Source organism: Nothobranchius furzeri, chromosome 4 (genome assembly GCF_043380555.1).
Source record: "Nothobranchius furzeri strain GRZ-AD chromosome 4, NfurGRZ-RIMD1, whole genome shotgun sequence".
In the NCBI taxonomy this organism is placed as follows: domain Eukaryota; kingdom Metazoa; phylum Chordata; class Actinopteri; order Cyprinodontiformes; family Nothobranchiidae; genus Nothobranchius; species Nothobranchius furzeri.
Genome location: NC_091744.1, coordinates 87,511,443 through 87,526,120, shown reverse-complemented (window position 1 = coordinate 87,526,120; position 14,678 = coordinate 87,511,443). Strand labels below are relative to the sequence as shown.

General features: G+C 43.4%; 1 protein-coding gene across 2 annotated transcripts in view; it reads right to left on the bottom strand.

Annotated features, from left to right (window-relative positions):
- The window catches only part of cdh13 (cadherin 13, H-cadherin (heart)), a 428,096-nt gene that overhangs the window by 100,196 nt on the left and 313,222 nt on the right, over positions 1-14,678 (bottom strand). For both annotated transcript variants that reach the window (XM_054733486.2, XM_054733485.2), the window contains one exon: positions 6,577-6,717. In XM_054733486.2, the coding sequence (XP_054589461.1) occupies positions 6,577-6,717 (141 nt within the window). The remainder of the gene's footprint in view (positions 1-6,576; positions 6,718-14,678) is intronic.

Below are 14,678 nucleotides of genomic sequence, written 5' to 3'. Positions count from 1 at the left end.
AGTGTCGTCAGGTGAGTGCTTGGAATTTTTTGGATAAAAAACAATAGCATCTGTCTTATTTTCATTGAGGCAAAGAAAGTTGGCCAAGAACCAGTTTTTGACTTCAGAGAGGCAGTCAACGAGTAGGTGAGTGGAATCAGGTTTATTTAAAGCCAAATAAATCTGACAGTCGTCTGCATAGAGGTGGTAACTCATTCCAAGTTTAGCTAAAATCATTCCCAGTGGTAACAAGTAAATTGAGAAGCGGAGTGGCCCCAAGATTGAACCTTGAGGCACCCCCCAGGGTAGCAGCACAGATGGAGAGGAGCAGTCATCAATGTGGACGCTAAAATATCTGTCTGACAGGTAGGACCGAAACCAGTCAAGTGGGGCCCCTTTCACTCCTGCCCACAATTCAAGCCTCTTAAGTAGGATATTATGGCCGATTGTGTGGAAGGCAGCCGATAGGTCCAAGTCCAAAAGTAACAGCAGAACATGAGAATCCAAATCAGTTGCGACCAGAATGTCGTTTAGCACATGAACATGAGCAGATTCTGTGCTATGGTATGGCCTGAAACCAGAATGAAAATGGTCGAGGAGGCAGTAATCTTCCAGATGAAGCTACAGTTGAGTGTGAACCACTTTCTCAGTGACTTTGGATAAAAATGGAAGTTTGGAAATTGGGCGGTAATTGGCAAGCACAGTGTGATCCAAGCCAGGTTTTTTCAATAGCGGTTGAACGACCGCATTCTTGAATGCCATTGGAAATATGCCTGTAGATAAACTGCTGTTTACAATGTCCAAAATGAAGGGGGCCAACACAGGGAGGGCCCAAACTGTTAGTTTGGGGTGGGGTGGGGTGGGGGGTGGGGGCTCAGGAGAGCCAGAGGGCTTCATAGACCTGACCAGTTTCACCAGGTCAATGACAAAAGTGCAATGTCAGAAAATTGATGGTGACATTCTGGTTCCTCCAGGGTGACCCGACCTAGAGGCAGGATGCTTCAAGGTTCAAGGTTCAAGGTTGTCTTTATTAATCCCCAAGGGGGGAACTGAATTGCCTTGGACAAGTAAAAAACAACAACATGCACATACACACAACAAAACGTTCACAGGGCACTGCTATAAGCCACAACCATGATAAAAATATCAAATATACAATCATACAAAATGCTCGTTGTAAAAAAGCACTGCAGCAGGAATAAAAGAGCTTGATCTGATATCCTGGATCTTTTGCAGGAAGGAGTTTGTAAACTCAGTGCAGATAGTCGTTGTTGGCGCAGAGGGTGTGGCAGTGTCTCTTAAAGAAAACACAGAATTGATGACGCTAAATAGTTTCTTTGATCACCAAGATGGGTGGTGATTAGAGAAGTACTCATTTCTAGCTGCCCTGGTGGCTTTCTGATACAAAGACAGGGAGCCCTTCAGCATTTGTTGAGAAATTTGCAGCCTGTCCTTTTTCCGCTTGCGTTCATAAGATCTGCACTGGCGTCTAAGGGCTCGAGTATTGTCACTGAGCCAAGAAACAGAGGCTGATTTTTTACTCCTGATTTTGAGGGGAGCAGCAGCGCTAAGAGCAGCCGAACACACAGTGTTAAAAGAAGTCCACATTTCATCTACTCCCATGAAGGGAGACCTGGCCGAAACGGTTGAGAAGCCATCACCCAGGCCAGATAACAACTGGGAGTAGTAGAAGGGGAAATACACCTGACAAAACAACGTGCTTGATGCTTTACAGGGGGAGGTGTCAAACCACTGATATTAAAAATTATTGGAAAATGATCAGAAAAACAAACTAGGTCCACTGACAGAACAGAAATTCCAAAAGATGACACCAAATCCAGAATATGAGAGTAATCATGGGTAGGCTCTATAACCAGTTGCTGGAGACCAAAGGAGTCCAGCATATCTAAGAATTCTGTCACCAAGGGCTTTGCAGGACAACAGACATGAATATTAAAATCACCTAAGATAATCCCTCAATCATATTTCGGGAGAAAATCCACTAGAAAGTCAGAGAATTCATTTAAAAAGTTTGAGTTGTACTTAGGTGGGCGGTAGCAGAGTGCAAACAGCACCGGGGGTTTAACATCCGACTCAAATATTGATATCTCGAAGCTAGTAGGAGTCACAGGGGGGGAGAGTTGTTTCAGGTGGAGTGTAGATCAAAACATAGTTAGTAGACCCCATCACGGCTGGTGAGTCGAGGCACATTTAGCACTGAACAATCCGACGGACCGAGTTCTGAAAGAGCGGCCGACTCACCAGGTGTGACCCAGGATTCCGTCATGCAGAATAGATTTACCTTTTGGTCACTGAAATAATCCCTAAGGCACGTTCAGAAGAGCAATCCTGAGGAGCGATATGGGTTCGGAACAGGCTGTCATGGAGGGTGAGACAGAATCTGTCACCATCGGATGGCTGAGGTTGGCCTGGTTATTTCCACCACTTCGCCGACGCCCCGGCCACGATCCATGCGACGACCTGCGCGAACAGGAATCCCCCGGCAGGTAAGTCATGTGAGAGAAGGTCAGTTGACTCTGCCACCAGTGATCAGTAAACTGTAGAGGATCAGATTTCCAAAGCGGGGACGCAGAAGAGGCCCTGAGTCGTGCCCGGGACCCGCCACGCTTGCCCTGTCTATGAACTTTTCTTTGCAGCCACACTGGAGACAGGGAGCTGCACGCTGGGACCGCAGCAAACAGCGGGATGAAGGTTCTCCTAAACTTGCAGCTGCCGAGATCGATGGATCCTAGCTTCTGTCGGAGATTCAAAAGGGTGAGTCGATCATAAGTTATTATAGGACTAGAATCCACCAGGAAACAGCACGGGAACAGAATAAACAACAAACATAGCAAGAGGGGTAGACGGCATGCCAAAGTCACAGGCGCCATCTTGGGTATCGGCACTACTAGACTGTGTCTAGCAATGGCCCAAGTACTGTTCCAATCCCATGTTCATAAGATGGAAAGTTCCCAGATTGTTCCTGCTCTACCCATAGTATCGAAGACATATCAATGTATCTTTCTGCGGAAGTGGGACAGCAAAGTTTCCCATGATGCATTGTGTTGCAAACCGTTATACTCCGAACGGCAGAAGAGAAAACTGTTGTATGTATATCAGAAATACATATAAAGGAAGATGAAGTTGTGTGTTTTTGTAAATGATTGTGTGTAACCTGTAAAAGATGCTGTATGGAGGCTATTTGGATTTTATTTCAGACTCTTCACAATCCCTCATACCCTAATTAGCTAACCCACTATCAAAATAAAAGCAGCATTGCCTTGAATAGCTGTTTTAATGAAAAAGGAAGTAACAGCGGGAAATTATGACATTTTACCAATTGTGATCAAGAATGGACCAAATAATATACAAATGATGTGTATTCATTGTTATTTTGTTATTTAAGGGACAAACTAAGCTGTTTTTTAACCATAACATGACACATTAGCCATGACGCAGCGGACTACGGTCCTGTTCCAGATGCCGTCCCATCCTTGGTAGAATTGTTATGTGGCCCGCGAGATAAATATCAAAAATATATTAAAACTGACCCGCTGGCCGATTTTACTGCAAAGACTGCAACTCCCATGATGCTTTGCGGCATTAGCGCGGAGCCGAAGCACCCCCTCCTTTGTGTTATTTATTTATTTATTAATTTTTTATTTAAACATTTTTTGTGTGTCCTGTCTGGCTGTGAAGCAAACAGATCTAATGTCTGAATGCTGGTAACAAGCCTTGCAGATTTACTCTCACGTGGAGCATCAAAGCGCCTGCTTTAATATCACGTATCATGTAATTCTGACCGGACATGGAGACAGAGGTGAAAGAGAAAGGAAGTGACAAAAGGAGGGGGGGAGGGGTTCCACAAAAACAAACAATGATGAACATGAATCTGCTTCTAGACCTGCAGAAAAGGGACACACAACAATACAACAGGAGCAAACTATCACTGCATCAACCTGATGAGGAAATATTAAATCAACATTGTTTAACTGAACAATCACGATAATAAATCACAGTGCTTTTAGTGCCAACCACAGCTTTAAGACGTGTGTTGAACGTGCCCAAGTCCATACTTATGAGAGCACCATGTGAGCACCTGTATGCGTACACACGCTTGTTTATGTAAGGTTTCTCTACAGGAGCGTCCAACAGAGAGTGTGAGGGGCCACATATCTGCCCCCCAAAGATGTGCAGGAGATGGAGGGAGCTCCAAGTCCCAGAGATCCAGAAGCTGCCCCAGATCGCAGGGACCCCAGGGAGACTGCGACCAGAAAAGCCCCTGCCCCCCTCGGGGGGCCACAACCAGCAGCCGGCAGAGTCGCGGGAGATATCAGCGGCAAGCCCACAGGCCCGCCCATAGCCTCCTACCCCCTAGCCGGCCGAGCCCGGAACCCAGCGACCCGGGACCCAGGGGCGACCACCCCTGCAGGGGACCCAACAGAGCCCAGGGGCCCAGACCCCACCAGGCAGCCACCGGGATTGGTCAAGCAGACGCCGAAAATATTAAACCCCCTTTGTGTTTTTTGCAGCGTCTGCTGCCGGTGTCTGCAGCTCGCTAAACTAAACACTCCTCTCACTCAGTGCTGAGTTCACTCAGCTATTTTCCGACGTTGCAGCCCAGAAACGGAGATTCTAGCCGCTCAGTAATGTGTTCACGACTGAAAGAGAAAGTTTTCCAACTAACGTCCAGACAGAGCCGATATAACTCCAGCGAGCAGCGACACGCTCAAACCAGCACGACTCTGTGGTCGTGTTTCCTCCCCGACACACAACAACGTGGTCAAGCTGCTCAGACATGTTCATCAGCACAAACCTATGTGAGCACCTGTTGTCATCTAATGTTGTCATTATTATGATGAAGATGAACAAAACAACAGGAGTCTCCTCCTCAGCTCAGATCAACCCCATGATGCAGGTATCTGGCTGGAACAGGTGAGCATCACAGTAAACCAGTGGAGCAAACTGAGCTTTAAATATGTTGGTTTTCTGCTCTTTTTCTGCTCCAAAACATGAAAGTTAACAGGTGAGATGTTGCATTTTCATTTAAGATAAAATGATATTTTTATTTTGTTGTTGGCCCGTGAGAAAAGATTTAACCTACAGTAAACAGGAAGTGGAAAGGCTGCAGATAGATGAATAGAATAGAAAATCCCTTTATTGTTCCTCAGTGGGGAAAGCTAGACGTCACAGCAGCGATGACACGTATTACAGGAGAAAAAAGGAGAATAAAAAAATAAGAAACATGAATAAACAAGAAAACATAAATCCTGAATAGATTTATAAAATGCTGAATATACCACAAGTAATGAATACCACTGATGCCTTTTATTTAAAACTGACTTGCTCGTGTGTCATTTGGTTATTCCACATTCAGTGTTAATGCAGAAATAAGTTAGTTTCCAAATTTGTACATTTTCATAAAGAAAATGTACAAATTTGCCGTCACTTTTTCAAAAAATATTAAGTTTGGCCCGCAACTTCCTCCCAGAGTTTCTTTTCGGCCCCGTGTGAATTAGAGTTTGACTCCCCTGAACTAAAGGAAGGCAGATGTGCCATGTTCTGCATCAGGTCATCGGATGAGTTGCCGTGTTTTACTAAATGACATTTGGAACTTTACACTGACTGGTGAGTAAAAGAAGAAGCCAGACTCACCAGTAACCATGTGAAACAGATACACAGATATCTGAACTTTCCTGAGGAATTTATTAACATTCCCAAAGAAAACAGAGGGAAAACAAGCTCTGCCTTCACACAGGGGACATGGACTATAATGGACTATAATTTAAAGTTGCGGACAGGAGATAAAAGACAAATACTTTGAGAAACATGTCTGGAAATCTGAACAGAACACAAAACGGATCCTCTTCCTAATAAAAAAAGTGTCTAAACTACAAATACTATCTTCATCCATTCCCTCCTCTACTGAAGATGAGCTGATGTTTGGGGTCTTCATGTTTTTGGTAAAACGAAACATGAAAGTAAGATGGAGCAATAAACAAAGAGCTTTTGTTTACGACTGCAGAGAAACAAGATTTCAAATTTGACCTTTGATCCTTTGTCCATACACATCATATTTAGATGCTTTACAGCTCCAGTCAATGAAATGTAGCATGCTAACTTATGAAGGGTGGCACGGTTGAAGCACGTTGAGGAGGGAACTCAATATTAAAGGTCAAAAAATATTTTTATGCTCAAAGATTTTCAGATTAAAAGCACTTTAATGCTTCAGAAACAGAGGTAGGGGTAGGTGTCAAGTTACTCAATATACATTCAGTTAATCAAACTGAATTATTTTACTCATAAAGCGAATTACATACAGTCAAACATTTGAGTCCTCACACCTCAGTGAGCCACAACAATCCAATTAACTGTTAGAAGCTCTTGTTACCAGAAGGCATCGATTTAAATGTGCTTTTTGCTCTGTTGATGTGTCCTTGAATGAATGCAGCATTTCCAGTAGCCCAAAGTCACTCTGACCTTTTCCCTCCCTGGAGGGGTAAACAAACCGTTTTCTCACACAAAGCTGAATGAGAAGGACAAGGGGATTTACACGAAGCTACAACATTCGGGGAGAGTTGAGTTGATGTTTCTTACCAGCGGATGTGTGAACTCGGGGGCATGGTCGTTCTTATCTGTAATGGTAATGGTGGCCGTCGCTGTTCCTGTAAGGCCCACCTCGCTTCCTGACATGTCCTTGGCCACAATCTCCAACTCGTAGGTTGTAGTTGGGAGTGTCTGGAGAGCACAAGCATGCAGAGAGAGAAATACCGATGAGTACGAGCACCAGTGGTGTTAAACTTAGGGACGTTGTTATGGAAATTTTATATTTCATTGCTTTAATCCTGTAAACAAATGTCCTGAAGCATTCTCACACACACACACACGCACACACGCACACACACACACACACACACACACACACACACACACACACACACACACACACACACACACACACACACAATGACCTCACTCCCCTTCTTATGTATTTGTTTAAATAACCTCTGTGATCAGATGTTCGGGGCGTTTTGCCCTGTGCATGTGCCGCAGTTATAACTGGTGGACTTGTCTGCTCATTGGCTCCTTCTCTCTTCAATACAGGAAATGGGTTTATTGATAAACGTATTGATAAAATCCCTAACAGACATCTACAGAAACTTTAAAATTTTCATTTGAAAAGCACTTAATGAGAAAGAATGACATCTTTATATAACAAGTAACGGACTGGATGTATAAAGCACTTTTCTTTATTTATGCACTCTCACATTTCAAGCTGCCGGTGATGGTAAGCTACTATGTAGCCACAGCTGATGCCCTGGGGCAGTCTGACTAAGTCAGGCTGCAGTTTTGTGCCATCAGCCCCTCTGACCACCACCAGCACAGCAGCGCTGGGTGAAGTGTCGTGCCCAAGGTCAAAACAGCAGAATCCCCCTGGCAGGAGTCGATGCCACAATCCTCCCATCACAACCTGCTCTCCCTCCTTATTGGGTAGCTGCATTACAAAGACTTTAATGATCCCAATGCTTCATACGACAGTGTTTTAAAGACATGAGATTGCCATCACGCTCATTTAATTTGGCTGAAATAGTTAAAAGAACATGAAAAATGCTTGAATTCCATGAAAAACTCAAACAGTTGAGACAAAAGATGGATGGAAATGTGTGAAAAGCAGAAATACCAAAAGCTGAGCAGGATGGGATCTGAGAATAAGAAAACTCATCCATTTTAAACATTCCACAAAGCTGTTTTTCACACTTTCTCCTAAACGCTCTGGAACAGCAGAGATCAAGGTTTCTGGGAGCTCGAAAACACAAAGAATCTCCTTCTTTATAACCTGTGAAATGAGATTTCAAGCTGTGAGTGTTTTCATGCTTTAAAAATGTTCACACTTATTTTTACTCATTTCAGTGTTGGTCTGTTTCCTTGTTGTTGTTTTTCATGCCCGGTTTATCCTGTTTAACTTTCCTGGGAGGCTGCGCCTGATCCCAGATGCTACTGCGGGGAAAGAGGGGAGCCTCAGGAGCCAACACGGAAACTCAAGAGACAAAACATCGCTGACTCACTCTTAGGTCCATTTCAGAATAACTGATTAACCTTGTTTGTCTTTTTGGGCCCATGGAGGGAATCCAGCACACCCACAGATACACAAACTAACATGCAAAGTCCCTGAAACGATGGTTTTTGTTGAATGTTTAGATACCAAATGTGATTTTTGGTCATATATTAAATAAATGGGTGTTGCTTTCAAACTGTGGATCAATGTGACCTCAGTCCTTACCAGTTACATATGGATGTGACACATAAAAAGTCAAATTGGCCCTTTTAGAATGTAGATGCTCCACTAGAGGGCAGTAGACATGTAAAGGACTGAATATGGCAGGTTTATGATGAAGGTATTAATCCTAATCCACCCACAAGTGATTCAATGTGAATTTGTGACAATCGTCTGCAAGGGACTCATCTCAAAAACAATAAAAAGATAGCTTTAGTCTGTTTTATAGAGGACAATGCAAGATGATATCCAATATTTAAAATGTTTAAAAACGCACTCGAGTCGGCCCCTGCAACACATTTTCTAGTACAATCTAAACTTAGCAGTGAAAGTTTGTAGACACGGTATTGTTGCATGAAATCTGAAAATCTTGTAACCTTGACTCGAGCCGTTTTCTCCGGTGCTCTCTGAGCCCGGATTTATCAAGACATCTCCTGGAGGAGGAGAATAAATCAGTTTGACTGGATGACTGGAGCCACTGGGAGGATTAGGCAGGGAATTGTACGGGTAATTCCTGCTGATTGATTGATGATGTGAGCTGATGATGGATGTGGTGGTGTGATGGGATTAATCCCGGCACAATTCACTGTTATGACTACAAAACAGTGAAGAGGTAAAAGTTTGTTTTTTTAGGAATATTAGCTAAATATCAGTACAGGAGGATGGAAGAAACACATAAACCAACATTTTCTTCTCCAAATTTTAGCCAAAAACCCCCCAACAAAACCCTGGTGTCTGACGGCCCGGTTCACTGAAGCTCTGGTTCTTAAATCAGCTTGGGCTGGATTGCAATTAAGCAACATGGGTATCTTATTTTACATCATCACAGCAAATGAGCCGAGGTTAAAGAGCCTCAGGCTGGGAAAAAACTAAAAGAACTATATTTCTTGTTTTATTAAAGACTGAAACAGTTTAAATATACCCAGAGGGTTGAGTTTCAGGTCTCTAAATTCCTTCAAAAGCAATAATTTGATTAGAAGGTGGCTTTGCTAAAACTGGAGCGCAAACAGCCAAATTAGCTATCCGATCCATTTTCTGGTCTGCTGGCATCTATAATCTACAACTGGGGGAATATAGCTTCTGCAAAGAGCAAAAGGATGGCATTCATAATGATCGTAGCAGCCATAATCATTTGCTCGCATAATTCATGACTAATAGAAATGTTAACTCTAGTGTATAAATAACAGGGAGTGGAGGGAGGTAAAGCCAACATTTATTTAAACGCTGCAGCTTTTTTCTTTTTTTTTCTTGCCCTACTGGGTGTGTGGGCTGTCATACGCTTAGTAGACTTAATCCATCTGTCTCAGTAAAATAATGCTGCAGAAGCCGTCTCCTGCATGGTACATTCACCTGGGAGTTCATGTTTCTACAGCGCCCCCTAACAGAAACAAAACAAAGCAAAAGACAAAAAACTCACCTGCAGGAATGCACACTTATGGTACACAACATTTAAAATAATTTAATAAAATATTAAAGAAGTCAACTTTTATCTTTCATTAGAAAAACAGCAAAATACTGAAAAACTGAAATTAATGATCCAGAAATATTTGTCTTTTAGATAATAACAGATATCGATTAGGGGATTCCCTTTGTGTGAGCACTGCTTGGGTGGGGGTGGGGTGGGGGGAGGGGGGGGTAGAACCCCACGAAGGCACTATACAAATACAGGCCACTTACCATTTTTATTTACTACCCCCCCCCCCCCCCCCCCCCCCGAAAAGGCGCTTCACAACACAATTCACACGCTGCTGGGGACGAGCTACGATGTAGCCACAGCTGCCCTGGGACGCGCTGACAGAGGCGAGGCTGCTGAATACAGGCGCCACCGGTCCCTCCGACCACCACCAGCAGGCAAGGCGGGTTACGTGTTTTACCCAAGGACACAACAGCAGTCTAGTGGGAGCCAGGATTGAACCTGCAACCTTTGCATGTCATATACTGGTCTGTGCTTAAAATCAGAAGGTGGGCGATGACGTTTTTTACCCGTTTAGTCTTTGCAAAGGTGTCATAAACCACTGAATGAAACTCAGAAATCAATTCATCTACAATTAAAGCCCACTTAAGAATTCACCCTCATCCAACCAACCTATGAAAACATACAAATTTGCTTCATTTGGTAAAATATTACAGATAATAACCTAAAATTTGTTTTCAGTCAACATTTTGTTCAGCTGCATGTGTGAAGACTAACAATCAATTGTTTTAATCTTTAATCTGAGCCATCCACAATATAATCTGGATGCTACACATTGTTCAAGGTCTACAATAAAACAGTTGTCACCCAAAAAAATGGTCTAATATTTCAGCGGACCTCCAGCAGCTTTGATCACTCCCAGGGTTGTCACGGAAACCAGTGTAGCGGTAAACCCCGGTAAAAAAGTTGACAATAATAATAACCGTCTTCTTTTTAAAAACTATATTATCTCGGTGGGTTACCGTGGCTGCGGTGTAGGCGCGGTGACCCTTACCAGCCACCGTATCATCTGCTGAAGTTGCCGGTGGCACATGCGCACTTTGTTGTTTACAACCAAAACTCTCTTTAAGCTAAAGCTGAAATAATGGCCAAAGGAGGAGACGGCAGCACTCAGGAGGACATTTATTATCCCTCAAAGAAGACAAAGTGGGAAGTACGGGCATCTTTTGGATATGTGAAGAATGCCGAGGGACAGTTTATAGAAGACGGCTATCCTGTTTGCAGCACGAGCAGAAAAAGTGTCTGTGAAAGGCAGCAACGCTTCAAATCTCATGACACATCTGCGTGACCATCACCCACAACTCTACAGTCAACGCAAGGCAAGCTAACGTTAGCGTTTTAGCTAAAATGCGTGATCCGAGGATTTGGGTTGAGGGAGAATGCAACGAGTGGCTATATAAAGCAGCCGCAGCGCCGCTACCTGCATATAAACCGTGTCGCGGACACCGCCATGTTGAAATGACACTATGCATTACGGGGCTCCCAGGGGCCGATAAGAGTTGGTCTCTCTCCGAGAATAATTATGAATTTAACAACGATTACTGCCTGATGACATTTTCCCACATCTGCAAAGCTCACTGGAAGGACACAAACCGAGGACAATATTTTCCTGATATAGGGTTTATTACTCAAGTAAGGGTAAAAAAGTATCTGATTAGAAGGCTACTTGAGTACTGAGTATCATCTGATCTAATACTTTTTAAAATGATGACATCAAACAGACATAAAATAAGAAGTTATGGGCAAATATTGGTATTTTAAAGACTAAAGGGAAAAAATGTAAACAAATAAACAACATAATTACAAAATAACACATTTTAGGCTACACTTAGACACAAATTGAGGATAATGTTTCCTGACATACAGGGTTTATTTAATTGTCTGAAAATGTAACACGTTTAAAAAAATACCGCGATAATACCGAAAACCGTGGTAATTTTGGTCACAATAACCGTGAGGTTAAATTTTCTCACCTTGACAACCCTAATTACGACACACATTCACTGTGGCGTTGTTCCAATAAGCTTCTGCAATGTCACCAGATGTGTTTCTGTCCAGTGTTGCATTGATGACGGTAGAGTCTGACCGCCACAGTCTTCTCCAGCACATCCCATTGACTCTCAATGAAGCTAAGGTCTGGACTCTGTGTTGGCCAATCCAGGTACGAAAACGATGTTGCATGCTCCCTGAACCACTCTCTCACTATTTGAGTTTGATGAATCCTGCCATTGTCACCTTGGAATATTCCCGCATCATCAGGGAAGATTAAATAACCTGGTCATTCAGGTAGTCAGCTGACCTCATTCTTGGAGCACATCCTGTTGCTGAACCTAGACCTGGCCAACTGCAGCGGGCCCAGATCATAGCACTGACCCCACAGACTTGTACAGTAGGCACTAGGCATGATGGGTGCATCAGTTAAGCTGCCTCTCTTCTTACCCTGATGCACCATCACTCTGGAACAGGGTCCACCTGGACTCAGACTAGTTTTTAATAAAACAGTTCTTAGCCCAGTTTTACCCAGCATTTCTACAGTTTCCTTAGACGTTTCCTCTGCTTGATGCTTGCCGATCGATGATCTGACCCTTCTCAAACAGACCAACATCTTTTCCAAGACCACCAGATGTCTCTCCACGTGGTTGTTTGAGAAATGAGAAGCAGCTCATTGCACCAGTTGGGGTAAGATATTGCTGCAGCTGAGAGATAATTGCCCATGCGGTAATTAGCCAATAGGAGGCTCGTACCTGTTTGCTTAGTTAAATCTAGGTGTTGACTCTTGTTTGGCTGGGCAGTCTATACTGATTTAAGATTTCAGTGGCGTTGCCAACAGATTGTCAGACTTCATGTGTTCATCATTTGAGCAAAACTACTACAAGGCCATCATTCCATTACAACCTCACTTAAAACTCTAGCTGTGGTGAAACCCATTCCTTCAAGGAATTCTTTCCCTTTAATTAAAAAGATGCATCTCCTCAGTTGAATTTAGACTTCCTGTTAATTCCCTGCCTTCTCTTAATCCAATCCCGAGTGTGCCTCGTATTTGTGTCCTCATCTCATCACTGATCAGTTTATCTGATTACCGTCACCGTAGCTGCTTAGAGCTGTGACCCATCGTCAGCCAGAGTGTGTGTGTGTGTGTGAATAAGAGGGGGTATTATTCACCTGTTCATCACTAACAATATTCCTGTGAGGAACACAGACAATAGGAGATCAAACAAGCAGTCGTTAAACACCCGGAGGTTTATTTCAACACAATAATCAGACACACTGCTCGCCTACTGCACAGGAATGGGTTTGGTAGTGTTTATCCATGTTGATCTCATTTCAAGTATACCACATTTAATATGTATTGAAAGTCTGTTAAGACGTAACAACGCTCTGTTATTTTTGGAGATGCCCACAGCTACGTTTGCCTCCTGTCCTATCTGCATTCAAGCTGCTCACCCAGTGGAGATAGTTAAAGGTGTGAGACAATAAACAGGTGCCTGCTATCAAGGCTTCATCACACACCATGAGTGAAAAGGGTCCGCCTGAGCGAATCAAGCCCAGCACAAACAGATGGTGCTCCAAAGATCTGCGAGTTGATCACACTTCATGCAATCACACATGGATTCACACATGCCAACTTCCCGACACACACACACGCACGCATGCACGCACGCACGCACACACACACGCACACACACACACACACCTGAGAGCAGACATGTGCTCCTGCCCTCCAGCTGGAGAAGAGCAGGGCGCTGGGATAGCTGCGGTCTCACTGGTGTCTAAACACATTGAGCGTGGCCTCCTCCAGCGACTGACAATGTCTTAATGAGCATTTTCCAAGTCTCAGCTCAATTATAAACTCTCTGGCACTACCTGGCCAGGAAAAGATGTTCACAGACACTGAGGGGTGGAGCTGGAGCGACTGGGAATTTTACCTCCAGGTATGAGAAAACTTCAAGAGGCAGATTGTTGATGAAGATACTTCTCTCGTGTTACGCCTCTCTGTTATTTGTCTGGAAACACACGAACATTTGCTTTCTAAATGTTGTGTTTTAGTCAGTGTATTAAGATTTGGTCCCAAAAAAGTCAGCTTTTGATGTTTGAAGCTTTAAATAAACCAAGTTTTAGCCAAATAACTCAACCAACCACTGGCCTTTTGTTAGAAAAGAGGAAGAACACGCTTGCAAAATGAAACATGTTTAAGTTTTACCTCATCTGAGTAACTAAATAAAAATATCCTAAAAAAGATCCGCTCAGTTAAACACAAACCTGCTAAAAATAGCCAGTGAGCTTTTCCTGAAGAGCCTTTAAAGTTCTTGAACACCTGATTAATCTATATATTTGCAGCTGGCACTAGTAGGAATCAATGCCTTGTGAGTCGTACTTTGGGGTAAAAAAGCTCCGGTGCACATGTTTCAGCACGGAAGAGTCTGCTCGAGGAGAGTGACCGAGTGGGGCTCTTATTTCCTGGATAACAGCGACTCTACCAGTGACACTTGCAACATTGATGTTTTATCTCCACAAATACCACACACCTGAAAGAGTTCTGCCGTGTGGCGGAGCTGCTAATGCTGACAGGTAGCTTTTACTAGCCGTTACCTGCTGATTCCTGAACGCTAAACCAACAACAGCGTTCCCCGCCGTGAGTCAAGATGGGCGAGTCCATGAACGTTGAGTGACAGTGTGACGCAGATCTGTCGGGATTTAGTAATCCTAGAGTTTCACAGATTTTTTGATCAGAAGCTATAATCAGAAATAATGAAAAAGTTTTTCAGTGTTCCACGCCTTTAATGTCTATTATGACAGTGGTCATTGGAAAACGGTGTTTTATGACATGATCTTTCCTACGGAGCATTTAAAAACCACTGCTTGTTTTCATGTGTAGCAGAAATGCTTTGCTAGAGTTGACTTTGAGACAAGGTGACACAACTCTAAATAAACCTAATGAAGTCATGCGTA